Source organism: Schistocerca americana, chromosome 1 (assembly GCF_021461395.2).
Source record: "Schistocerca americana isolate TAMUIC-IGC-003095 chromosome 1, iqSchAmer2.1, whole genome shotgun sequence".
In the NCBI taxonomy this organism is placed as follows: domain Eukaryota; kingdom Metazoa; phylum Arthropoda; class Insecta; order Orthoptera; family Acrididae; genus Schistocerca; species Schistocerca americana.
The window spans coordinates 680,664,981-680,692,738 of record NC_060119.1 but is presented as its reverse complement, the minus strand read 5'-3'; the positions used below and the strand labels follow the sequence as shown (position 1 = coordinate 680,692,738).

Genomic DNA, 27,758 nt, shown 5'->3' with positions numbered 1-27,758 from the left:
CCTGGCTGCCGCTCGGCGCCCCGGGCCGGGGCGAGGCGAGGTTGCCAGCGTTTCCGCCGCCCTGTGCCACAGCGCGCCACAACCTGCCCTCCGCCTTGCCACCAACTGCCACTATGGCGACAGAGCTTGGGCTTAAACGTATAACAATAATGCTGGTACAACCTTTAAAGTATATTCACCTCAGGAAGAGAGCCTCCGGTTACCACATCAAATAAGGCTTGAAGAGTACAAAAGATTAAATTTAAAAGCGGATAACATGAACCAGGAATGGAATAGTGCAAAGAAATCACTAATTAAAGCAGCAACAGAAGCATTTTGTATAAGAAGGGAAATATTTTTCGAAAAAGGTCTGCAATATTCGGATAATGAAATATGTAGACTAATTGGAGATAAGAAATAAGCCTGTTTAAAAGCATTAATTACGAGAGATAACAAAGATCTGAGACTAGATAATAAGAGAAAATCAGCTCTAGTGAGAAGAAAAGTCAGACAAGCTTAAAACGACAGTAGAAAAAAACATGTTGCAGTTATTGAACATGATGCAAGAGGAAAACAAGACAAATCATATAAAGTAATAAAATTTCTAAACAAAGAAGATACTGACAATCCATAAATCAAAACATTATCTTAAAATAATTGGTTACAGTACTACAAAATATTGTGGCTGGATGTTCAAGATGCACAGATGGTTCAGGATGAAGCAGATAGAAATGTAGAGTTAATAATCTTGGAAGAATTATGGGGTACAATAACATCGAGTAAGAATCAGAAGATTTCAAGATGTCATAAAATCAATACAGAACTGATTAAATATACACTAAATACTGTAAATAAGAATAATCGAATTTACGAATATATGCTTGCAAGGAGGTTACATACCTGAAGAGTGAAATATAGCACAGATATGCCCAATTTATCAGAGAGGAAATGTACGTGAATGTTAGAAATACAAAGTTATTAACCTTCTAAATACATCCTATAAATTCTATACTGTAGTTTTAACAGAACGACTGTTGCCAATCGCTGAAACTTTATCAGCAGATACCCAATATGGTCTTCACAAGGGTACATCTTTTTCAGACAATATATTCGCTATGACACAACTAAAACTGACACTATTAACAGCTCTTTCTCTTTTACTGTTACTAAGGCGGCGTTTCTGCTAACTATTTTAATTATTTTTACCATAAATTATTTTTAATAGCTACTAAGTTCTTACTCTAACGTTTTTTTCTGTTTTTTATTTATTTATTTTTTTAGGTTGGAATGGCCTTAGCCCCCAAAACGTTTTATCATAGACGCTTACATATTTCTAAGTCAAAAGTTTTAAATACGTGGATATAAGCGTTGGAAATGGCTTGATCCAGTTTAAATACAACCTTTAATCTTTTAACTGTAAGTGGACACAGGCCTATCGCCTTTTTTGTGCGTTTCTTGGCATGGCTGAATGTATGATAAGTTCTTCACCCCCTCTGTATACAGTTAAGCACCAAAAGACGCAAATTTAATTTGCGAAACTGGTCGCGTTCACCAATAAAGAATTGTAACGGTGACAGCGCTTTCGTTTATTCAAATCATGGAATATATCGGCTGTGGTTGCCTTACATGTAAGTAGAGTGTAAAAGGTATTTGCGTACATTAAGTTTAGCAACTTTTCTTGTCTTCATTGACCACAAAATCCTCTGATAAAATAAACTGAAATAAATTGTGTTACACTTTAAGAAACAGAGGGATTCCATCTCATCTCATAAAGGGGGGAAAGGTTTATATCATAAAATACAAATAGAAATAGCGGACAACAGGCATAATATGACTGAAATAAACAAAGCGGTTAGACCCACACTTTTTAATGTACACTCCTGGAAATTGAAATAAGAACACCGTGAATTCATTGTCCCAGGAAGGGGAAACTTTATTGACACATTCCTGGGGTCAGATACATCACATGATCACACTGACAGAACCACAGGCACATAGACACAGGCAACAGAGCATGCACAATGTCGGCACTAGTACAGTGTATATCCACCTTTCGCAGCAATGCAGGCTGCTATTCTCCCATGGAGACGATCGTAGAGATGCTGGATGTAGTCCTGTGGAACGGCTTGCCATGCCATTTCCACCTGGCGCCTCAGTTGGACCAGCGTTCGTGCTGGACGTGCAGACCGCGTGAGACGACGCTTCATCCAGTCCCAAACATGCTCAATGGGGGACAGATCCGGAGATCTTGCTGGCCAGGGTACTTGACTTACACCTTCTAGAGCACGTTGGGTGGCACGGGATACATGCGGACGTGCATTGTCCTGTTGGAACAGCAAGTTCCCTTGCCGGTCTAGGAATGGTAGAACGATGGGTTCGTGACGGTTTGGATGTACCGTGCACTATTCAGTGTCCCCTCGGCGATCACTAGTGGTGTACGGCCAGTGTAGGAGATCGCTCCCCACACCATGATGCCGGGTGTTGGCCCTGTTTGCCTCGGTCGTATGCAGTCCTGATTGTGGCGCTCACCTGCACGGCGCCAAACACGCATACGACCATCATTGGCACCAAGGCAGAAGCGACTCTCATCGCTGAAGACGACGCGTCTCCATTCGTCCCTCCATTCACGCCTGTCGCGACACCACTGGAGGCGGGCTGCACGATGTTGGGGCGTGAGCAGAAGACGGCCTAACGGTGTGCGGGACCGTAGCCCAGCTTCATGGAGACGGTTGCGAATGGTCCTCGCCGATACCCCAGGAGCAACAGTGTCCCTAATTTGCTGGGAAGTGGCGGTGCGGTCCCCTACGGCACTGCGTAGGATACTACGGTCTTGGCGTGCATCCGTGCGTCGCTGCGGTCCGGTCCCAGGTCGACGGGCACGTGCACCTTCCGCCGACCACTGGCGACAACATCGATGTACTGTGGAGACCTCACGCCCCACGTGTTGAGCAACTCGGCGGTACGTCCACCCGGCCTCCCGCATGCGCCCTCGCTCAAAGTCCGTCAACTGCACATACGGTTCACGTCCACGCTGTCGCGGCATGCTACCAGTGTTAAAGACTGCGATGGAGCTCCGTATGCCACGGCAAACTGGCTGACACTGACGGCGGCGGTGCACAAATGCTGCGCAGCCAGCGCCATTCGACGGCCAACACAGCGGTTCCTGGTGTGTCCGCTGTGCCGTGCGTGTGATCATTGCTTGTACAGCCCTCTCGCAGTGTCCGGAGCAAGTATGGTGGGTCTGACACACCGGTGTCAATGTGTTCTTTTTTCCATTTCCAGGAGTGTAGATCCCTGTATATCGATGATGCTACTAAACATGAGTACAGACAATAAAGCATTTTAAAATTAATAACGTTGATCATAGTACACTGCTTTTGCCTGATGACTGAATAACTATTAAGCAGAATGAGAATTACCTACAGGAAGCTGTATGTCATCTATGTAAACGAGCCACAGGACGTAATCTGAGCATCTCCACTACGAAGACAAAATCGAAGGCACCTTTAGGACACTAGGCCAAACAAGTTAAGACAGAGCAAGTTAATACATTTAAACATTTACAGGTAATATTACATATGTGACAAATAATGAAATACAAGATCAGTAAGACCTATTTAACTATTTCTGTGAAATTTAAAGCAGAACGTTGAGAATGGAATCCCACAGAAATTCTACTGAAGTTCTATGAGGATACGTTTATACCTGCACTGCTCTACAGATGCGAAAACTAGACCCTTAAGAATGAATCAGCAAAACAATGTCAGACAAGTCGGAAAGAAAATATAAAGCGTCTGCCAGATGTAAGAATCACTAAAACGATGAAACTAAGCCACGAAACAGAAGATCTTTAGGAAGACCAATGAAGAGATGGTTTGACCGATTTTGAAAAATCGTGAAAAATATATGAATATATTCGTGAAAAATATATGAACTGGAAACTGATATAACAGAACGGCGCGCAATAATAAGCTGTTACTCAGCCCTGCCATGTGTCCGTATCATGGGGCCATCTGCAGTTTATTCATAAGGCGATAACAGTCCACGCAGATTCTTCGGCAGTCTGGCTCGGAGTATTCCAATGGATATGAACAAGTCTATGTCATGAGTTCGAAGCCATATGCTCAGACTACACTGTTATTACATAATCGGCAGTTTCCAATGTCCAGAAATCATAAACACCTGACGAGGCATGCGAATCCCCTCGCCCGTGCACTGAGTTGCAAAATGCGGTGTTAGAGACGAGTTTCGCTTCAACCTGCCCTAGAGTGATTGCCGCAAAACATGTTAAACGCTACCATAGTGAAAGCACTACGGATGGCTGCTTCGCTGAGCGGCAAGGGAACGCCAAGTGCAATGGTTTTGGGCGTCAATGGTGTTAATTTGTGATTAAGAACGACCAGGAAAGAAGCTGATTCATAAAACGGAATTTAGAGTTCGAAGTATCGTATCTCCTTTAGGCATCAATCACACCTCTTTTCAGTAGGACAATGCTCGTCCACCTGTGATGAGGTATTAGCGAGGCTTCGAACAATCACCATTAGCCTATATGCTCGTTCAAACTCGATGTTAGGTCTGTTATAGAATGTCGTGGCTTTGCACGAAATCAGTTTAGAAAGGCAGAGATAATGTAAAAGTGTGCAGTCGCAATGTTTTGTGTATTCACAAGCGCCTAAGCTTCTGCATAAATTTCAATTCAGTAACGTGTGTTCTCCATAAGAGACTCAAAACGTCGTGAAATGCAATCAGAAACCGACCATTTACCCTGGCGCTGTCCCCCCATGTGGTGTACACAGGATGATTAGTCCGCCCCTAGCACTGGGCTTTATGCAGCCTACAACACCTTCAGATACCATGTGCAGTATTTTCATATGCTCTCGCTCGCTTCGAGCAAACTATTAGATAAAAAATGAACAGAAATTTTGTGTAAGAAATTTAATCTAGTTCTTCTTGGAGGGCACGGATGTTGAGTTTTTCAAGAAAAATGTGTTTGAAGGTAACTTTTGTACGTTTTTCTTGGATAATTCGAAAACTGCGACGTCTAGCAAAAGCGGATCCCAGTACAAAATGTAACTAGATTAAATATCCTACAAAAAGGTCCCGTTCGTATCTTCTGCAGGACTTACACACTGATGAGCCAAAACATTATGACCACCTGCTTAATAGCTTGTTTGTCCCTCTTTGTAAGCCAATACATCACCGGATCTGAGTATCAGGAATCCGACAGTTTGTTAATATGTTTGTGGAGGTATGCGGCATTAAATGTCTACGCACAGGTCATGTAATTCGTGTCAATAACGGGCCGCTGATTTTCGTACGCGGTGATGGCGCCCGATAGCGACCCAGATGGGTTCCATAGGATTCACATCATGCAGATTTGGTCACCGAGACATCAGCGTGAGCTCACTATAATGTTTCTAAAATCACTGTTGCATGGTTCTGGTTCCGAGACACGGACAACTATACTGCTGAAAGGTGACACTGCCGTCGGGGAAGACATCTTGCATGAAGGGAAACATGTGGTTCGCAACTGTCAGCGTGTCTTCGGTTATTAGCACAGGTCCCATGCAAGCGCAGGAGACTGCCTCCTACAGCATAAACAGCTCCCACCAGCCTGCATCAGCGGCGCGCTGCGCGTTGCGAGCCGCCGTTCACGTCGATGACGGCGTTTGTGGAGACACTATAGAGCTATTGTTACAAAAATGTGATTTACCCGAAGAGCTGACACGTTTCCCTTGATCTCTGATCGAATTCCGATAGCCCCGTGCCCACTGCAGTCGTAACTGACTATGACGTCGGGTCAACGTGTGAACACGTAGGGGTGGTCTGCTGGGGAGCTCCATGTTCAACAAAGTAATATAACGGTGTCCTCCGAAACATTTGTCCATGCGCCAGCATTGTTCTCTTTCGGCAGAGATGTTAAAGATCACCATCTGTCCGACTTTACCGAGAAGACAAGCCTCCGAATCTCACGTTCTGCGAAGAGTCACGGACGTCCAACCATTTAGCGCCTAGTGGTAATTTAATTGTCCTTGTACCTCTTTCCACAGATGCTCACGACTGTGGCACGGAACATTCGACCAGCTTCGCCGTTTTTGAGATGCTCGTTCACAGGCTCTGCTTAATAATAATGTGCCCTTTGTCAAAGTCGTTTGTCTCAATGGATTTCTCCATTTGCAGCCCGTAACTTCGGTAGGGTGATCCGCCGTCCGTGTTTGCTCTGCTTACAAATGTTTGTTACCGCGTCGCGTGCTCGCAACGCCACCAGGCAGCATCCAATTTCGCAGTGGGCACTGGTCTTTACATTTTAGCCGATCAGTGTAGTTCGCGCTTACTGAGAAAGAGCATGTGAAAATCTTGCGTGTGATATTTGAAGGCGTTGTAGGTTGTAGAAAACCCAGCAGTAAAGACAGCGGAATCACCCTGTGTATGCCAGCCCACATATTGCTGGATGCCAGCAACTAACAAGCTGCAGGCCAGGGATTCTGTAGCATCCGTATTTGTTCGAAGAAGTCTTAGAAATTACTAGCTTTATATGACTGGGCATTATCCTGCCTTGTCGATACATTGTATTAAAATTTGACACGACTATAGGGCAATTCAACACCGCAAATACCACAGACCAGCTATCGGCTCAGAACGCATCGAGAAGTTAATAGAACTGGTGTAAAATAAATGGAAGGAGAAAGGCTGTGTAAGTGTTTAACTTCAATAAAACGCGTTCCGCATGTCAGGTTACTACAAGTTTCTGCAGTAACTGCTATCACCCTTACGTCTGTGTCGTGAACATTACGCCAAGTACCACTTTTCACTGACCCAGAAGCTGCATCGAAACGATTTCAATAGTACAGTTACTCTTTGTTGACCGACCGTGAATAATTTCACTGTGGACGCCTTAAAAATGTGTTACGTTCTCTGATAAATCAACGATCACTAATTATGGTGTAATGAGAGGTCATAATATGCATTACTGGGCCACACAAAATCCAGGTTGCGTACATCATGTGGATTATCATAAATGGTGGTCCATTAATGTGAGGTGTGGAGTACTTTGAGATAAAATCATCGTTCCACACTACTTTGTAGATTCTCTGACGGTTGATATGTCTCGGTCTTTCATCGTTGACCGTCTTGACAGTAGAGGCCGTAAGTCAGCGCAGCACGATGGTCACCCAGTGCGTTATGTGCGCAATGTCGTTCAAGAACTGAACAGCAGATTTCCTGAAAGATCCTCTGGAGTGGCCCGCACGATCATCCGATTTAACACCAGTAGATTTCTTTTTTTTTTTTTTTTTGGGAATATCTATAGAATCGTGTTCATGGTACCGTACCTACAGCTCCAGATGACTTCCATCGCTTTGTGGAAGCTTGTTGCAACTTTATGTGCAGTATGTTGCAGCTGCAGTGTTTACATACTAGCAACGAGAATGACAGAAGCAAATACTCTGAAGCGTTGTTATCTTATCCAAGTCTCTCTGTATGTGTTACGGTTTCATAAGAAAAAATATGACTTTTACACCAAGAACTAAGCTATTGTTGCCAGATGTGTACTCTGCGTAATCCAACAGTGTTTCTGAATGTGACGTAGAAGTTGTGTAGTAAAGTCAAGTCAGACAGACAAGACAGCTGCAGAGCTCATCTCAGTGAGGTGTCTGCACGCCGTGGCTGCATTTGGGCCAGTAGTACGCGTGCTGGAGGGCTCAGTGGCAGAAACCTGCAGTTTTGCAACTGATCATCGCTTCGCGAAAAATATGAGGCCGGACAGCAGCGACAAGTTACACAGTAACGGTATCATTACAGTACTCGCATTTAGTAGACACTGTCTACCAATTACTGCACTTCACAGCATTTCTTCTGATCAGATATAAAATAATATGCAAAAAACCAGTAGCAATTATTATACAGCACAGTAATTCTGCAAGCGTCTTTGTTTGTATAACTTTACGTATGTATATCTGCGTGGGGTAGACAAACGTGGTTTTCCATGTGTTCTGGAAAACGTAACTTCAACATTTTGTAACATCAAAAGTACCTTGCTTGGAGAACTGAAACATCTGATGAATATTAATGCAGAATCTTAGGTAGAGTACTGTGTTCAGTAATTTTTAATTGCTAGGATGCCCCTAGATGTGGAAGAACCGTTGGGTATGTATCTGTGTGTGAATATTAATGTGTGCGAAAGGGAGAAATCGTTACTTGTACACAGTGTGTCTGCAGATTTTTTCGCTGTTCCGTCAGAGAAAATTCCCATAGAGGCAGACCACCTTCACATTTGTAAATTATTTTAGCTTAGCAGCATTTACAGTGAAATGTTTGATTCGAAAAATAAATTTTGGATTAAAGCGTTTTCATTAAAATTCTGTTGAATATTCTTGTTGACAAGTATACGGCAGGTTCATTTGTAAGCCCGTAATGTTCGTGCAGTTTGGGTAAGCTACAAAGATTTAATGCTTGAGAATTACTCTGACTTAATATAGTTTAGTGAAAGGTAATGAAGAATGATGTTTATCATATATTCTGCAGAAGTATTTAGATCAATGGTCAGCATTTCACGACCAGCTCTTTAAATGAAATCTAGGTCTTAGTGCAATTTGTTCTATCAAAACATCCGTTGTGCTTTATTTCGGTGCTCTTTCCCATGTACCACGGGTTGTATATACAATATTCTAAATTGAATATTAAATAGTATATTACAGCAATAGACAAACTCATCAATAAAAATTTTTAACAAGTTTCAGTATTTTCAGTCAAACACATTGTGTCGTCTGTAGTTATAAATTCTTCAAGCGTAATTGTTACTAAAGTAACATTCTGAATGATCGAGTGTGCGTGGTTTTAATATAACTAAACTTCAGTTTTAAGTATGTGAGTCTCGGGAGGGGGTAAACAATTCGAATGAAGCGTAATGAATCATAGTAAATCCAAATGATTTATGGTCTACGGGCTTCCCTTTACTTATAAATCACAGCCATCTATTGAGGGCGACAGTAGGGATTATAATGCAGGAAAACCATCTCTTGTAAAAGAAATTTACAAGCGGTGCAGATTTAATTAGTTATTTCTTTGGCCCGCTACTTGCTCATAACTCCCTCTCCTTTGAACAGTTAAATCACCTGGCATTTAATCACCTGGTATAAAATCCGAGAAAACATTAATCAAAATGAAGAGACTCGGAAGGTAACTACCCAGACCGAATGGGGTATATTATTAAAGCCGAAGATATTTATATTCCATTTGCGTCTGAAAGCAAAGACTTGGAAGGTAGCCTTCCAAGAAGTCTCTTTTTCCTTTCAACCGAGATGACGGAGGCAGAGTTCGCCTTCCTGCAAACGTCGAAGGATCGCCGATAACGGAAGAAACGTCTGGGGAAACAGTTGCAAACGGAGGAGGAGGGCGAGCTGGCTCTGGCGCTAAGTCTGGAAATTACGCGAGGCGTCCCGTGAGTGGTGGCGGGGAGCGGAGGGGGAGGCGCAGCGCGGCCACTCGGAAGGTGGCGCTCCGGAAACAAGTGACTGCCGTTTACATTGGCACTTAGCGGCGCGCGCCATTCAAATCTCGCAGCGCCGGCCGCCTCGCCTCCTTCCCGCTTCCTCCCGCCTCCGCCACCACCCCCGCCGCTCGCCGCCGCCGGCTGCCGGCATAACGCCAGAGGCGATGGCGATGCCGGCATTCCTCGCTCCGGCTCCGCTCGGCGGCCAGTTGGCAAATAGTGGGGCGTGTTCCGGAACTCAAACAGCAGCCTGCCGGGTGGCGCCATAATGAGAGCCGGCCCAGCGCCCCAACCCCACCCCCACCGCTGCCCCCACCCCCGCAGGCCGCCCACCCCGCCCAGTCCCAGCCCTTTGAGGGCGGCAGCCGCTCGCTGGCAGGTGGCCCGCAGCAGGCCTTGCACCCGAGGACGTCCACACTGGGCGGGCACTACCCAGAAAGTGTAATCTCACTGCTACAGCTGAACTGCGCGTGTTCCACTGTACACTTCTTGTTTATGACGAAGGGTACAAACTCGCTACCGCAGCCATTTTCTTAATCCGTTAATAAATTTGCACAAGTTTGCTTCGCCTTTATGACAAATTGAATTCGGCTGCAGACACTTGTTGTGGATGAATGGCAGGCCATTCGTTGCTCAGGAGCCGAAACCGGAGAAGGTAGTAATGTTGGACGCTGGGGTCTCGAGCGAAGTCGGCGTTCTAACTAATTTCATAAGTGTTCCATTGGGTGCAGATCTGAGCTCTGCACAGGACAGTCCTTTGAGGAATATTATTGTCGCCGGCCAGTGTGGCCGAGCGGTACTAGGCGCTTCAGTCTGGAACCGCGCGACCGCTACGGTCATTTACCCCTGACCCAATACTGCAAGAATTTGTTATACTGTACTGTGCAATAGACCAGCGGAGACCGTGAGACTGGTAAATAAAGTAACAAATCTTACCTTAATGTATAACCTAATTGTGTAGCACAATGAGAAAAATACTGCCTGCCAGGCTCAAAAGTCGAACCTTGAGCGACGTAGACCCGGAGCCACATCGCCATAAATATTTGAATTTGGTTGGGGTAATAAGGTGCGACAGACCTCTGGGCTCAACCGCTGCACGTGCGTCATCTGGTGACATCACATGTTCAACATTTTTTTTTCCTCCACTTTTGAGATATTTCCGGTTCTAGGCGCTACAGTCTGGAACCGCGCGACCGCTACGGTCGCAGGTTCGAATCCTGCCTCGGGGATGGATGTGTGTGATGTCCTTAGGTTAGTTAGGTTTAAGTAGTTCTAAGTTCTAGGGGAATGATGACCTCAGATGTTAAGTCCCTTAGTGCTCAGAGCCATTTGAACCATTTTATTATCTTAATGTATAACATAATTGTGTAACGCAATGAGAAGAATGCTGCCTGCCAGGCTCAAAACTCGAACCTTGAGCAACGTAGGCCCGAAGCCACATCAATGTAAATATTTGAATTTGGTTGGGGTGATTAGGTGCGACAGACCTATAGGCTCAGCCGCTGCACGTGCGTCATCTGGTGACATCACATGTTCAACTTCTTTTTTTTTCCTCCACTTTTGAGGTATTTCCGGTTCTAGGCGCTACAGTCTGGAACCGCGCGACCGCTACGGTCGCAGGTTCGAATCCTGCCTCGGGGATGGATGTGTGTGATGTCCTTAGATTAGTTAGGTTTAAGTAGTTCTAAGTTCTAGGGGACTGATGATCTCAGATGAAAGTCCCATAGTGCTCAGACCCATTTGAACCGATATTATTGTCGACAAATCAATGCCTCAAACATGCTGCTTCATGATAGGTGCGCTGTCATGCAGATAGAAACAGTCACAGTCTCCAAACAACCTCTTTTTCCGCCTCGGTACATGCAGAGTCAGCGCGGCAGATAGCTTTAGTGAAGGAGCCTGCGTTCGATTCCAGCCGGGTCGGAGATTTTTTGCACTAGGGTACTGGGTGTTGTGTTGTCCTTACATTCGCATCGTCGTTACGGACAAGAAAATTGCCTCAAACACACTGTCGCATCGTCTTTCCACTATTGAGATGGCTATATGGGAATGAACCGAAAGCCAATAAAAAGTGAAACTGTTTCTCTATTCTACGCAATACACAATGCTGTGAAGTATGTTCATAACCTTCCACATTTTTTCTTAAGCGCGTTAAGGAAGTCCACACAACAACATCGCTAAGCACCGCCAAATCGTAACACCACCTGCTCTGTACTTCACTGTCGGCAGTAGACATGATCACAAATCAAATTTTCCAGGCTTTCGTCAAAACGATGCCCTTTCATCGAACTGCCACGAGGTATAGCGTAATCCATCATTCTAAATCAGCTGTTTTCAGTCATCCACCGTCCAGTAGTGTCGCTCTTTACTCACTTTAGGCGTTGCTTAGCACTGACTACAGAAATGCACGACCTATGATTAGCTGCTCGACCAGTCGATCCCGTTACTTTTAACCCCCCCTAACTTTCCTTTAGGAAATATAAAGGCACCAAAGAGGCAAATCTACTGTAAAGCTTGGTAAAAAAACCAAGAAACCTTCGAAAGATCCGTCAAACTAGAAAAAATGTCTGCAACATAAAGTGGTGCAACATCCTCAGACGGAAAGGTATCTGCTGTAGGGAAGTACACATAATATACGTTGCGTACAAGAAACTGTGAGAATGAAGGACCAAGAGAAAAGTTCTCTGCCTGAAACGGGCGTAAGGCAAGGATGCAATCTATCTCCACTACTGTTGTATATTAGGTTTGTTGAACGTAGAAAATCCGTTACTGCTGCTGACCACAAATTAAACGTAGAGAAACAGGATCTTAAAAAAACAGTTCTTAACTTTAAATGCGAACATATTTAGGTTAGGCTTTACCGTGACTGTTACTGACATTAAATGAGACAACAAGTTTACTGTTACCAGTCACCGTTTTATTTTTATTTTTTCCACGACGCGTTTCGAAGGTTTAAACCTCCATCATCGGGTGGCTTTACATTAGTTAGTATTACATATGTGTTTGTGTTGTGTTACGATTTTGGAGGAACTTGTGGCACTGCCTAGTGGAGAAACAAGATACTATTACAGAATATGGTGTTGTATTACTTTTGACAAAAATTTAAACTGGTATCTAATGGTAAACTTTAGTAAGTAAACTAGAGTACCTCCGGTGGTCACAGGTTCCTTTTGCTGTCGTAACACATCACATGTATACTGTCACATTTGTAAACAAATATGGCGTCTGGAATCAGCTGGGTGCAAGGTTCGTATAGCAGAAGAGAAGACATAATCGCAAAGTGCGAAGAATATACATCGTAACAACATTATTACAGAATAATTGTTTAAAGCATTTGGAGGTGTTTGTTTTGAGGTGTCGAATATATGTGTGTACTTCAGGTGGTATATAAATCCAATTTTGAAAAGTTAAAACGGCTAAACATTCGTACCCGTTTATGCAATCAGGTGAAATGTTAAAATGGCTTAAACTTCATACTTAATAATAACAATTAGGTGAAATGTTACAGACTTGAATTACAATGATCATATTGGCTACAGTAGTAAAATCATACATAGATGACACTCTTTGAAGAGAGAGAGAGAGAGAGAGGGAGAGAGAGGAAAGAGTGATTATGTGAGAGCAAACATTTACATGGCAAGGAGTATTAAGATTACATGTTGCATATATTAGCTGCCTATAGGTTCTGGTAATACATTGATTAATGCTACAAAATATGCAGAAAGATATACATTTGTGCCAGTAGTTGTTGTACATACAGTTTTAAGCTGACAAGGAGCACAAGCTGATGGTGTGATGAATTATCTGTGAATGAGGTCAATCTCTTGCACTCTTGGCGGCTGTCAATATTTACGGTAAATATTGGGATGTGTGCACGTGTGTGTGTGTGTGTGTGTGTGTGTGTGTGTGTGTGTGTGTGTGGGTGTGGGTGTGGGTGGGTGGGTGTGTGTACTTTTAAGAGTGTAGGCAGTTGCTGAAAACAGAGATGATACTATTGTAAATATTGTCATTTAAGATGGATTCTGGTTGTTTCATTTGGTGTTTGTGTATTTAGAGTGTTTCAAGGATGTCTAGTTTTCTGCCTTTTGTTTGGATGTGTAGGATGCTAATACTTGTTTTGTTAACATGGGTTTTGTTTCATGCACGTGGGTAGCTATTGCTGATGTGTGGTATTTTTTGTTTTTTTAGTGCTGTCATGTGTTCCTTGAACCTAATCTCAAATGATCTGCCTGTCTGGCCTATGTAGAAGCAGTCACAGTCCAAACATTCAATTTTGTACACACCTGTGTGATGAAGTGGGTTTCGTGTGCCGAAGTTGTGGGGTAACTTCTGTCCAATCTTGTTGTCTGTTGTAAAGGATATGCTTATGCCTTTCCGTTTGAAGACATTGGCAATCTGGTATGAAATGTTACCCAGAAATGGGATTGTATGGAAGATCACAAGTATTAGCATTCTACACATCCAACCAAAAGGCAGAAAACTAGACTTCCTTGAAACACTCCAAATATACAAACACCAAATGAAGCAACCAGAAACCATCTTAAATAACAAAAATGACAATATTTACAATAGTATCATCTCTGTTTTCAGCAACTGCCTACACTCTTAAAAGTACACACACACATACACACACAACACACACACACACACACACACACACACACACACACACACACACACACGTGCACACATCCTAATATTTACCATAAATATTGACAGCCCCAAGAGTACAAGAGATTGACCTCATTCACAGATAATTCATCACACCATCAGCTTGTGCTCCTTGTCAGCCTAAAACTGTATGTACAACAACTACTGGCACAAATGTATATCTTTCTGCATATTTTATAGCATTAACCAATGCATTACCCGAACCTATAGGCAGCTAATATATGCAACATGTAATCTTAATACTCCTTGCCATGTAAATGTTTGCTCTCACATACACTGATCAACCAGAGCATTATGACCACCTACCTAATTGCCGGTATGTCCACCTTCGGCACTAATAACAGCGGCGACGCGTCGTGGCATGGAACAACGAGGCTTTGGTATGTCGCTGGAAGGAGTCGGAACCACATTTGGACACACAAGTCACCTGATTCTCATAAATTCCGGGTAGCGGGATAATGAGCTCTGATTCCACGTTCGGTCACATCCCAGCTGTGTTCGATCGTTCTAACCTGGCGAGTTGGGGGGAGGGGGGCAACGCGTCAACTGAAACTTGCTACTGTGTTCCTCGAACCACTCCATCACACACCTGGCCTTGTGACATGGCGCATTATCTTGCTGAATAATTCCACTGCCGCTGAATAATTCCACACGATCATCATGAAGGGTACACATGGTCTGCATACAGTGTATGATACTCCTTGGCCGACATGATGCCTCACACAAGCTCCACCGGACCCATAGATGCCCACGTGGATGTTCCCCAGAGCATAATGGTCTTCGTCCCGCAGTACAGATGTCGAGAAGCTGCTCGGATTCGCGCCCGCCCATCAGTATTCATCAGACCATGCAACGCTCTGCCACTGCGCCAACGTCCGGTGCCGATGGTGACGTGCCCATTCCAGTCGTAGTTGCCGATGCCGTGGTGTTAACTTTGGCACATGCGTGGGTCGTCGGCTGCGGAGGCTCATTGTTGGGTGTGTTCGGTGCACTGTGTGTTCAGACATACTTGTACTCTCCCCAGCAATAAAATCTAATGCTCGCCGTCTGTCACGTTTTACCAGTCTGCCCGGCCTACGACGTCCGACATTTGTAGTGAGGGGTTGGCGCCCAGCCACACGACTTCTGGACGTGGTTTCACATTGTTTTCGCCACGTGTTGAAGACACTCATCATAGCACTCCTCGGAGACCCGAAAAGTCGTGCAGTTTCCGAAATGCTCGTGCCGAACCTCCGGGCCATCACAATATGCTCTCCGTCAAACTCAGATAGGTCGCGCGCCTTCCCCATTCTACACACGGACGGCACACTCACTGATACTACACGCACCATGCGTGTGTCTGACCAGCAGTCATTCCTCGCCAGGTGATGATGCTGTCGCCTATACGGGTTTATATCGACAGTAGGTCGATGGTCATAATGTTGTAGCCGATCAATGTATATCAGAAATATGTATTAGGCTCTACAGGCGAGTCTTCATAGCGACAAACACACATACTTCAAGGCAGCCACAGTGTGTTGGACGACTCCTGCACAGTACGATGTTGTAGTGCCTGTGTTGTTAAGAAGGAAGATGTAATGTTCCTTCGGATATGCATGTAAGTCCGAAGGATCAGGCACTGCGGCGACTACAGCCGCTATGAAATACATGAAATGTATTCGCAGTTGCTAATGATTAACAGATGAAATTTGTGGCGGACTGGGACACGAGAGCTGGTTTCCCGGTTTACGCGAGCGGTCGCCTTAACCTCCTCGGCTATCCGTGCACGACTCAAGACCAGACAGAAACTTCCATATCTCGTTATTCCTGCACCACAACTTGTAATCGTACACAAATTATGTGATTAACGACAAGTAGAGGACATTTTAACTGAAGGAATTTCTGTTATTGGTGGATAAGTACGATATTGCAGTGTCTGCGTTGTTAAGAAGAACGATGCAATATTGCATGCATGCATGTATGTCGTCACTCTATTATACAGCTGAGGCGGTTGTTCGTATTCACAACTGCGAATACACTTCATGTACTTCTGTGCAGACTTGCTTAGTGGTAGTGAGGTGAGGTCACGGAAACAGGCCGTTGATAGCTTAGTCAAACAGCATAAAAAGGCAAAACGCTTTATTATCACTCATTTGATTAAACTGGTAGTGTCTCGGTGAAGGCGGCTCGTGGCGACGGCGAGCTGACGGCTACCACACAGTTCCTTAGCGCCGAACATTGCTGACTCCACAATGTCAAGCTATGATGTGCGGCACAGTTAGCGGAACACGACCGCTCGCGGACAGAGGTAGCAGCGCTCAAGACTGACAAGCTGCCTGCAGGGGATGTCAGAGTTCGGTGGTGGAACTCGCAGCAGCGAGTGACGGGGCGGGCTGCCTTGGCACCCGCTGCCGTACGGAAGGGTAAACGGCTGAACTGCACGGGTCTGAACTGTCCGGGCACGAGTCTGGAGAAGGCCAGGAGGCAGACCGCTGGTGTTGAAGTACCAAGTCCAAGGGGAAGGACTTGGCACTGCCAGAAGTTGCGGGGGGGGGGGGGGGGGGGTGATGTACACCCGAACTTGTAACGGCTGCTTGCTGTCCCACGTCGTTCGTTCGTCCGGCGTGGGCCTCTCGTCCCCGTAGGCGTTGCTGGACTGTTTATGGCTGTGCTGAAGTTAATGATTATTTATATTCATTCGCGGCCCATTAGTTTAACTAACGTATAAAACAAATCCGCTGCCTGGGAGAGTGGAAACGGCTTCCGTCTACCTGCAAAAGCGCTGTTTTTCCGCTGCGGTTGCAGTATTGAGGTGCTTGGCCTGGGCCGCCTCGTGCTGTATAAACAGCCCCAATGCTGCAAACGGCGTGCCTGTATATTAACTCCATTCAGGTGTCTTCCACTGCTGTGGCTGAATTGAGGTAATGCCCAAAAAAATAATGGTAGCGTTACTATTAGATCTCGCGAGTGCCAGATACGTAACGAGGGATGGAATGGAGTTTAAATATCTTCTGGTAAGACAGCCGAACACAAAAACATTCCAAAATACCCAGGGGTTAACTGTAATGCATCTTGTCCTTTAATCAGAACTATCCGTATGTGAGGCTAAACACATCTGACACTGAGACAATATAAAGAAAATTTTTGAACATTAAGAAAAAAATATTAAATATTTTTTTAAAATTTTTATAATTTTATATTTGGTTGCTTGAGGCTAAAGCTTCTGCAGGAATAGTGTTGTGTGTAAATTGAAAGGAACAACTTGACGATATTTGAACTAGCTTTGTGCAACTCTACAGATTTGTGTACATGTTCTGTACGTCGTGGCTTGAGCCATATCGTAGCAGAAGGACTAGCTAACATCTCTCTGCGTAAATTACGTCTCCTAGCTGGAATAATTCCTCCTGAAATTTGAAGAGAAGTAAAAGCGAGAAAAGTAAAGAGCTGAAGCTCAACCCCTGTTGATATCCAACCAATAAAATCGCTACAGAAGGCGACAAAAACTTTCCTTCAAATAATTCAGGCACTCACAGCACCACCATGTTAATCTTGAATGCAAAAGTGCCCAGGCTCTTGAAAAGCGGATGATACGTGACTAGTCCCAAGCACATCGAAGGGTGAACTGCACTAAAAATCACCTGATCGACTTTCACATGAGGAAAAACTCATATTCAGAGATAGGGTATCGGTTTGGAGTCTGTTTTCTGGAAGTGGAGCAGAGCAGACATCAGGTAACTTCTTAGTGTCACTTGCACATTCCACTTCAGGCACTGCGCATACTTTAACAAAAGTTACCATCATAGACCCTGTGGTTGCGCTCTTTAATTAACTGTTGTCTAATATTTATACTCCTTTATTTTGTTCTTACTTAGGCGGTGTATATTTGTGTCTGATATTTTTTCTTCTGACTGTACTATAAACCAGCACTCATTGTAAACGAAATATCACAGCTTATTTCAAAAGCTTAAGACTGACAAGTTTTTTGTAGAAACCCAGGGATTGAGTAATTCAACATACGTTGAACCACTTATTTGTAGCCGGCCGCGGTGGTCTCGCGGTTAAGGCGCTCAGTCCGGAACCGCGCGACTGCTACGGTCGCAGGTTCGAATCCTGCCTCGGGCATGGATGTGTGTGATGTCCTTAGGTTAGTTAGGTTTAAGTAGTTCTAAGTTCTAGGGGACTGATGACCACAGCAGTTTAGTCCCCTAGTGCTCAGAGCCATTTGAACCATTTGAACTTATTTGTAGAAAATACTCTTATTAAGAAAATAATGTAAAAGGTGATAATTAAACGCCAGTAGCTTTCCATCACAAGTGCTGCTCAACACCAAGATAAGAAGGGCTTTCAGTTTTTTGTAGAAATCCTGGGATTGAGTAATTCAGCACAAGTGGAACCACTTATTTGTAGAAAAAAGTCTTATTAAGAAAATAATGTAAAGGGTGCTAATTAAATGCCAGTAGCTTTCCATCACAAGTGCTGCTCAACACCAGGATAAGAAGGGCTTTCAGTTTTTTGTAGAAATCCTGGGATTGAGTAATTCAACATAAGTTGAACCACTTATTTGTAGAAAATAGTCTTACTAAGAAAATAATGTAAAGGGTGCTAATTAAATTCCAGTAGCTTACCATCACAAGTGCTGCCCTCAACACCAGGATAAGAAGGACTTTCAGGCTGTTCAGAAAGTGGGCAAAAGACGAAAAATTCCGCAGCTGTTTTGGTCATCATCAATCAATTTAAAAAAATAATAAAATAAACAAACGTAGCCATTGACAAACGTCATAATGGCTCATAGATATAATCGCAAAGAATAAAAGAAGTAACATATCACTGACATCATCAAGCAAAAGTATGGTCGGTGGTCTTACCGAAGACTACGTGTTTCGGAAGAACTGACTCATATTTAAGCCTTCACGGGACACAATATTTGCAAAGTACTAATCGGCTTTTCCAGAATGTCTCATTTATTGGAAAAATCCAGGACGAATTCCTGCCTATTTTAGAAAGAGAGACCACATTTCTTTCAACGAACAAAAAAAGAAAAGACCTACTAGGCTATTAAGAATTTCGCACTAGCTTTCGGAATCCACCGCCAAAAGAACAGGCGAACTTTAACTTGAGGAATTTTTTAACTAATTTCATAAATTTAACATAGTAAAATACTCTGTTGAATAGGAAAACTTAGAGTCTATGGGAGAAACATCTAGGAGTTTAATTTGTTGTTCGAACGTATGTCACAGTCACATGGATATGCATGCTCAAGATTTCTTTTTAAGTGATGCTGTCACCATGTGCCTGTCACTTGTCTATACTTAACATTTATCCATTGTTTCGGTATGTTTACAGGGATTTGTCTGCCAGTGATAGTCACATTCTGCCACTATCACAAGATCCCGTACAACTACACTATGTTCCCTAACTACATGGGACACTTCACCCAGCGAGACGCACAAACTGTAAGTATTAGTACCTGTTTTAACAATTTCTGTGGCTTAGAAATACAAACCGATTCAGCATAAATAGTATTCGTGCTTCAAATCAAATATTCGTTAATCTTCACTAAGTTTTTGATGAGTTCATCTAGACTTAAAGTCCAATATACAAATTAATCACGTTCAGAAAATTAAATTACAAAAAGAAGAATCTTACAGGTCTGATGTGCATCTTTATTCTCGCCTTAGTAAGGGCAAACAATTTATTACATGACCCAGACGGTCCTAGGACCACATCTGCTTGTATGTTTAGTCGATGTTGACACACAGAATCTCTCTAAGCATAAAGCAAAACTCAGAGTCTAATGTCATTTCACCAGATTAATAATACGCCTTTTGATCGTAACTTTCTGAACTTATCATCAGTTCAATCATAAATGTAAAGCGAAATATTTTTACCCAATTGGATGAAAGTATCAAACGAATCTCAGCAGCTGATAGCTCTCATTTATTCCTGAGATCAAAAGGACTAAGGGCGACATGGATGGTGCGATGTCTCTAATTTCCGGCTGGATTTTCATACACATCTTCAGTATCTTTTAATCAGGATGAGGCGCACTTGCAAAACACGCGATCAAATACACAAGTGTGCGGAGGACCTGTAGTGGGGAAAAATCCGGGACCAGTGGGCAGTCTGGGACGGAGACCCGTCACCGTAAGTGGACGCTCCAGTGGCTGCGGCTGTGCCCGCGTCTCATGAGAGACCGACTCGAACACTATTAACGGCGGCGCGTAGGTCGAGCCAAGGCCCTAACAACGCGGTTCCAGACGCTGTTCGATTTGGTTGGTGACTCATTTCGTATAAGAACTCATTCGTTTCCAGTTGTAAAACCTCTGTCTTGCTGAAGAGAATCTGTGTGTCGCTTTTAGCTTTCTGAAGTACCCCTGTAATGAAACACGCTGCTCATTTTTGAACCTTCTCTATTTTCTCTGTCGGTCCTATCTGCTAAAGGTCCGAGATTCACGAGTAATGCTGGAGACTTGATCGAACGAGGCTGTTTTAAGCAACCACTGTCGTCGCTGGACATTTCCTGAAGAGTCTTCCAGTGAATTTCAGATTGCCATTTGCCTTTTGTACAGTTACATTAGCGTGTTCGTTTCCCTTTAAATCACTCCGTGTGCATGCTCCCATATACATAACAGATGTGATAACTGGTAATGAATATTTAGCAGTTGTATAATCATAGAATAACGGGTCTTTTCGCCTATTTATCTGAAGTACTTTACCGGTATTTATGTTGACGGCCAAGTGCAGGGCCCTCCACTAAACTTGGGTCCTCTGAAGGTCTTCTGCATTTCGCTACAATCGTCTGATATGAGATTTCTGTAAGCATAATAGTATCATACGCGAACAGCATAGCGGAGTTTGCAACAACAGTAACTGACCAGTATCACTCTCTTGGGACCGAGCGAGGTGACATAGTGCTTACCACACTGGATTGTCATTTGACAAGACGATAACTGAAATCTCTGTCCGGCCATCCAGGAAAATGTTGGGGTGATGTCCTCGGAAAGACACGGCCAACTTCCTTCACAATCCTCGAAATATTTCGAGCTTATGATGCGTCTCTAATGAACTGGATGTCGACGGGGCTTTAAACTCTAGTCTTCTTTCCTCCCTTGGGGCATGGAAGAAGTTACTTTTATGTATGAAAATTTTTCTCCGTTAAGAATGTCATGCTGTTTTTTTATTTTCTAGAAAGTCTTAAATCAAATCACATCACTAGTCAGATATTCCGTACGCTCATATTTTGTCCATTAGCTGACAGTCCGGGAAAGTATGTAAAGCTTTCCGGAAGCCAACGAAACTAAATAAAGCTGGGCACAGGTAAACAGGCTTCACGGTCACGTGGACTAACGGATTAACCTAGGTTTCACACGAGAATGGGCATGCGTAGCTTCTAAATTTTGAGGAAAAGATGGGTTAGACAGCGAGTGCTGTAAGTAGCCACTGCCTTCGTGTGTTCACTTGCTGCAACGGCAGTGTGGTTATGCTGTGTGCTTCAGGAGCTGGAGGTGTACGACGTGGTGGTGGACGTGCGCTGCTACGAGCTGGCGGCGCTCTTCCTCTGCTCTGTCTTCGTCCCCAAGTGCGGCCCCAACGGCGATCTGGTGCGGCCGTGCCGCGGTCTCTGTAAAGGTGAGTCCACTGCCGTAAACAGCACTTAATAGCCTGGCTGCTATCGAATCCTTACCTCGCATTCAGTGACACGATGCTTTAGTTAAATGTTATGGTCGTAACTTAAGCGCAATAGTTTTAGCGTCGACGACTGAGATGTGTGCGTGCAGAGTTTGCTGTTTTTAAACCGCCTAAAGCTGGATAAGTAAAATCCAAAATATCGCATCCCTAGTCTTTGTCTCCTGTCTCTGAAAAGCACGGAGATCACATAATACTGTGCTCTCGCCGGCACTGTACTCGTCACTAGCGCTTTACTGTCTGTTTCTTCATTTTGAATGAGCGTGTAAGTGCAGGGCGTTACAAAAAGATCAACCCAGTCTCAGAAGAATATGTTTTCTACTTGAATACAGATATAAATTCGTAGTAAATTTTTACTTACGCATTGGAACTAAAATTTTACGGTGGCTCCAGTTGTAGGTCGTTGGTTCACGCCACTGCCGCTGGGGGTCTCCTTGATGCAGGCAGCTCGCTCTTTCATTACACACTGCGCGTGGAGTCTAAATGGCAGTATCACAGGAACAGACGGCGTTTCGGGCTCTGCTTTTCACCAGTAACAGTTCAGTTGCAACTTTGCGACATAATTTTCGTACAGAGTACGGCAGTGCTGCTCACTGCACCAACAATGGATCGGCGTAAGGAAGTTAACGGATGTCGCACTGCAGCGCTAGCCTCCGCAGTCGTCTGATCTCACGATGTGTGGTATTTTATTGATGAGAGCTGTGAAAGCGTCCACCTGTGTGCTTCCCTTCCAACAGCTTTGGGTGTCCTGTGACGCTGCATAGCGGCGGCAATGAATGCGTTAACTTCAGACACGCTCGCAAAAGTACGCTACGAGTTTGACTGTCACCTCGCTCTATGTCGTTCGTACAGCGAAAGTGACAGCGGGCATTTGTGAAAAGCAGATGAAATCTATGATCCTAAGCGTAATTGTAAGAAGTACGACAAAGTTGTATCTGCATACATGTGAAAGATACATCCTCGTAAAAACGGTTGCTTTTTGAGTCATCAGTCTACTGACTCGTTTGATGCGACCCACCACGAATTCCTCTTCTGTGCCAACCTCTTCATCTCATAGTAGCACTTGCAACCTGCGCCGTCAATTATTTGCTTGATATATTACAATCTCTGTCTTCCTCTACAGTTTTTGCCCTCTACAGCTGCTCCAGTACCATAGAAGTCATTCCTTGACGTCTTAACAGATGTCCTATCATCCTGTCCCTTCTCCTTTTCAGTGTTTTCCAAATATTCCTTTCCTCTCGGATTCTGCGCAGAACCTCCTCATTCCTTACCACCTAATTTTCAATATCCATCTGACACAACACCTCAAATGCTTCTATTTTCTTCTATTTTCCCACAGTTAACATTTCACTGCCATATAATACTGTTCTCCAAAAGTACATTCTCAGAAATTTCTTCCTCAAATTAAGGCCAATGTTTGATACTATAACACTTCCGTTGGCCAGGAATGCTCTTCTTGCCAGTGCTCGTTTGCTTTTGATGCCCTCCTTGCTCCGTTCGTCACTGGTTATTTGCTGCCTAGGTAGCAGAATTCCTTAACTTCATCTACTTCGTGACCATCAATCCTAATGTTAAGTTTCTCGCTGTTCTCATTTCTGCCACTTCTCATTACTTTCGTCTTTCTTCGGTTTACTCTCAGTCCATATTCTGTTCAAAATGGTTCAAATGGTTCTGAGCACTATGCGACTTAAATTCTGAGGTCATCAATCGCCTAGAACTAACCTAAGGACATCACACACATCCATGCCCGAGGCAGGATTCAAACTTGCGACCGTAGCGGTCGCCCAGTTCCAGACTGTAGCGCCTAGAGCCGCACGGCCACTCCGGCCGGCAGTCCATACTCCGTACTCACTAGGTTGTTCATTCGGTTCAGCAGATTGTGTAATTCTTTCTCACTTTCACTCACGATAGCAATGTCATCAGCGAATCGAATCATTGATATTCTTTCACCTTGAATTTTAATTCGACTCCTAAATCATTCTTTTATTTCCATGATTGTTTCTTCGATGTACAGATTCAACAGTAGAGACGAAAGACTATATCCCTGTCTTACATTGTTTTTAATCCGAGCACTTCGTTCTTGGTCGTCCACTCTTATATGTTCTCTATTGGCTCTTGTACATATTGTATGTTACCCGTCTCTCCATATAGCATACTCCTATTTTTGTCATAATTTCGAACATCTTGCACCATTTTACAGTGACAAATGGTTTTTCCTGGTCTATCATTCCTAAAAACGTGTCTTGATTTGTAGTCCTACGTGTAAGTAAAAATGCACCGTGATTTTCTATCTCCATGCATGTCTTTTTAAACAGCCTATTGTTTCTGGTTCATTATGGTCACTCTCACAAAAGTATGTCACCATTCCCAATGCGACCAAGAAAAAAAAGAAGATAATCTTCTGAGAATGCTCAGCTTGAGGCACAAAGCACTCTTCACTATGAGCCCAAGGCGAGACTTCGACCCCTGCGCTCTCTTCCATCCTTCACCAACTTTTGTGGGATCTAGGCTGTGCAGAGCTGACTCACCGTTCTGTTAGCGCCTAAGAAAATTTTTACATACAATAGAGAGTTCAATATTATGCTGACGGTAACACACAAATAAGAGACCAGCTATACAGGAAGATGGCTATTTGAGTTAATTATCACAATTTATTGAACAGGGAACGCATATTTATTTTAATAGAAAGGTATAAAGTAATTTACTGAAAATAGTGTCCTTTGGCAGCTACACACCGTCCCACTTTTCGGGTGACAAGTAGACTCCACAATTTTAAAAAAAATCAGTTTCTTTTGAAGATATCCGGTCTTGGAGTAAGTTTTCGAAATCGCTGAAAGATATCACGCGTTGTTCAGAAAAGCCATATTGCATGGATGTCTTTAAGTATGCGATTGAAACTGAGTAATTGTGCTTCCTACCGTTCAGCATTCGCCGTTTGACCCACTCGCAGCATGGGGTACACCACACCGATAAGCATGCTTTTGTCTCTCATCTCAAAACTCTTTTCTCTGAATAGTCGAAACCAACCTGAGCACGTTGTTTTCGCAGCAGAATTCTTGAGATGAACTCGGAAGGGTAACACTTCCCACAAATCCTGTTTTCCGAGTACAAAAACCAGCATGTTCAAGTCACTAAACACGTTTGTTCTTTCCACTCCACTCGAAAGTCACCCACAGATCAGAAAGCCTATGTTTCTGCCGTTAAACAGATCTCGTGTCGCTGCCCACTATGCTACAGTAGTACAATTATTGGCATTTCTTTGTCAACAATAGGAACTAATTGAAGCTTACAATAACATATCCTACTTTAAATAGTAATAAATTGGACACACAGGCGAACTTATCCTTCTGACGAACGCCATCAGTCACGAGTGTCACATGTCCACTTTGCAGTTTATAGACTGAGAGAAGGAATAAAATTTAACGCATGACTTTCTCGTAAGCCAAGGTAACCATACTGTACGTCAACATCTATTCTTCCTCTCCTGGCGAAATTGTAATGATGAAACGTGAACCAGTTACGTACATCGCAGGTGTCACCACGCTCGCGAGTGTCAGCGACCTCTAGGGCGAGTAGCGCACCACTTCCATTGCCACTGGAATTCAGTGAAAGAACTAAGGTGAAACTATGACGCCCCCGGTCCGATGTCGTCAAGCCCTACAAAGAATTTTTCTGTGAATATGGTCCACGTTTGACCATAAATTGCCGGTGATTCATTCAGCAGGAATATATTCACTTCCATACTCATTGCTGATTCTTCCGCCTTTAGGGGCAGGAGAGTATCCTGAACGTCTGTCCTCGCCTCCGCCCTGTTTGACAAGGCCTTTGGCAGAATAAGGATGACTTCTTATGCGGGAGGTCTTCCAGTGCTGATGATTTTTATTCAAAATGTAAGTGGTGGCGGAGTTCGAACAAGGGACAGAGGACGTTATAACTACAAATCAAAGACGCTACCCCTTTCTTCTCTTTTTTCTTTTTTTTTTTTTCACTGCTAGACCACGCGTCTTTTCTTTATGTAATCCTTCATATATCAGTTTCACCTTTCAGCCTTCTGTCATTCGTTTAGTATTGTCTTTCTGTCTGTGTCGTGTTTTCACTGACAGCTGCTTCTCTATTCTTCCATTAGATTCCTTATAGCGGCTTCCACAAAAATGGAAGCAGAATTGACCAAAGATACTATAGTCCGATATCACACAAAACTGTTTGTAACAGTATCATACTATATGGTCAGAGTTCAAACATTATGACCTTCCTGGAACAAAAATAAATATTCTTGATCATGATGGTAATATTAATGAACCTCCGCGTCTGAACTTACAGACATTTAATGTGTCAGAGCCGTTTCGCTCATCATCTGGTTGCCCAGCTGTGCCAATATCACGATTTGAGAGGTCTAGGAAGCACCCATGGTCTAGGAGTAGCGTCTTTGACTACTACTCGAAACGTCCTGGGTCCCGAATCCTAAATAAGTGACTCCTTAAATTTCGAATAAGAAACATCGACAATAGCATCCTAAGGCTTCCTCGTTCTGCCAAAGGCCCTGTCAAAGAGGGCAGGGAAGCGGACAGAGGTTCAGGGCACTCTCTTACCCTTGAAGCAGGAAAATGCCCCTAAAAGGTGGAAGGATCAGCACTGATCAACGGCATGAGGATGCAAAAGATAACAGTTGTTGTCAATGTTGGTTTTTTTGTTGATTCTCATGATGAGAACGACCCTATCGCTGAGCTGTTCACAGTAGCTCAGTCTCTACCCTACCTTCGTATTCATGACGAATCCTGCTCCCCTTATACTATTGCTAGAAAATCTGAAAACGGAAATTTTAGAGCTCAGTGTAGCTGTAGTATGGGTCAGTGAAACGAAATGGAAAGAAGATAAGTAATTTAGGGTAATATCAGCAAAAGCAGAAAAAGAGATAACGGGTTTAGGATTCGTTATGAATAGGAGGGCAGGGCAAAGAGTGGGTTACTGTGAACAGTTCAGTGACAGGATTGTTCATCATGAGAATCGACAGCAAGCCAACTAAGATAACAATAGTTCAGGTATACATCCTGACGTCGCAAGCAGAAGATGAAGAGAGAGAGCAAATATATGAGGATATTGAATGGGTAATTCAGTACAGAAAGGGAGATGAAAATCTAACAGTCATGGGAGACAGGTTGTAGAGGAAGAAGCAGAAGAAAGGTTTACGGGAGAGTACGGGATTGATAGTAGGAATGAGAGAGGAAAAAGACTAACTGAGTTCTGCAATAAATTTCGGCTACTATCAAAGATTACTCTGCTGTATCTGCCAGGCTAACAGAGAGCGCTAATGCGCTGTTTCCTGGACTCGGGTAGGCGCGGGCCCCAGATGGAACCCGCCCGGCGGATTAACACGAGGGCCGGTGTGCCGCCAGTCTCAATGTGGCTTTTAGACGGTTTTCCACATACCCCTAGGTGAATATCGAGCTGTTCCCCACGTCCCGCCTCAGTTACACGCTTCGCAGACATTTGAAAAACTTTCGCACTATTTCATGGTTTACACTGGACGCAGACAGCTCGAGTGCACTAATTCCGTTCCGGGGGGTATGGGGTCGCCACAGGAAGAGCATCCGGCCACCCCTTAATATTAAATATGCCAAATCCGGCCTGAACGATGTCTAACCTGCGCAAAATGTGGGACGGAGGTACTAGCAAAAGAAGAAGAAGAAGATCAGGGATTACTCTGTTCGAGAATCACATGGGGAGCAGGTACACCAGAAGACTTCAGTTAGATTACATCATGGTTAGGTAGAGATTCCAAAATCAGAAACTGGATTGTATGACGTTCCCAGGAACCGATACAGATCCTGATCAAAGTTTAGTAATGATGAAGGGTAGGCTGAAGCTGAAGAGATTAGTCAAATACAATCAAAGCTCAAACAAGTGGGACACGGAAATATTAAGGGATGAAGAAATACTCTTGAAGTTCTCTGAG

At 43.8% G+C, this 27,758-nt stretch overlaps 1 protein-coding gene across 1 annotated transcript in view; it reads left to right on the top strand.

Moving 5' to 3' along the window:
- Positions 1-27,758, top strand: part of LOC124590966 (atrial natriuretic peptide-converting enzyme-like) — a 329,073-nt gene that overhangs the window by 129,622 nt on the left and 171,693 nt on the right. The window contains exons 5-6 of the mRNA XM_047131693.1: positions 19,463-19,572; positions 21,616-21,748. Coding sequence (XP_046987649.1) covers positions 19,463-19,572; positions 21,616-21,748 — 243 coding nt within the window. The remainder of the gene's footprint in view (positions 1-19,462; positions 19,573-21,615; positions 21,749-27,758) is intronic.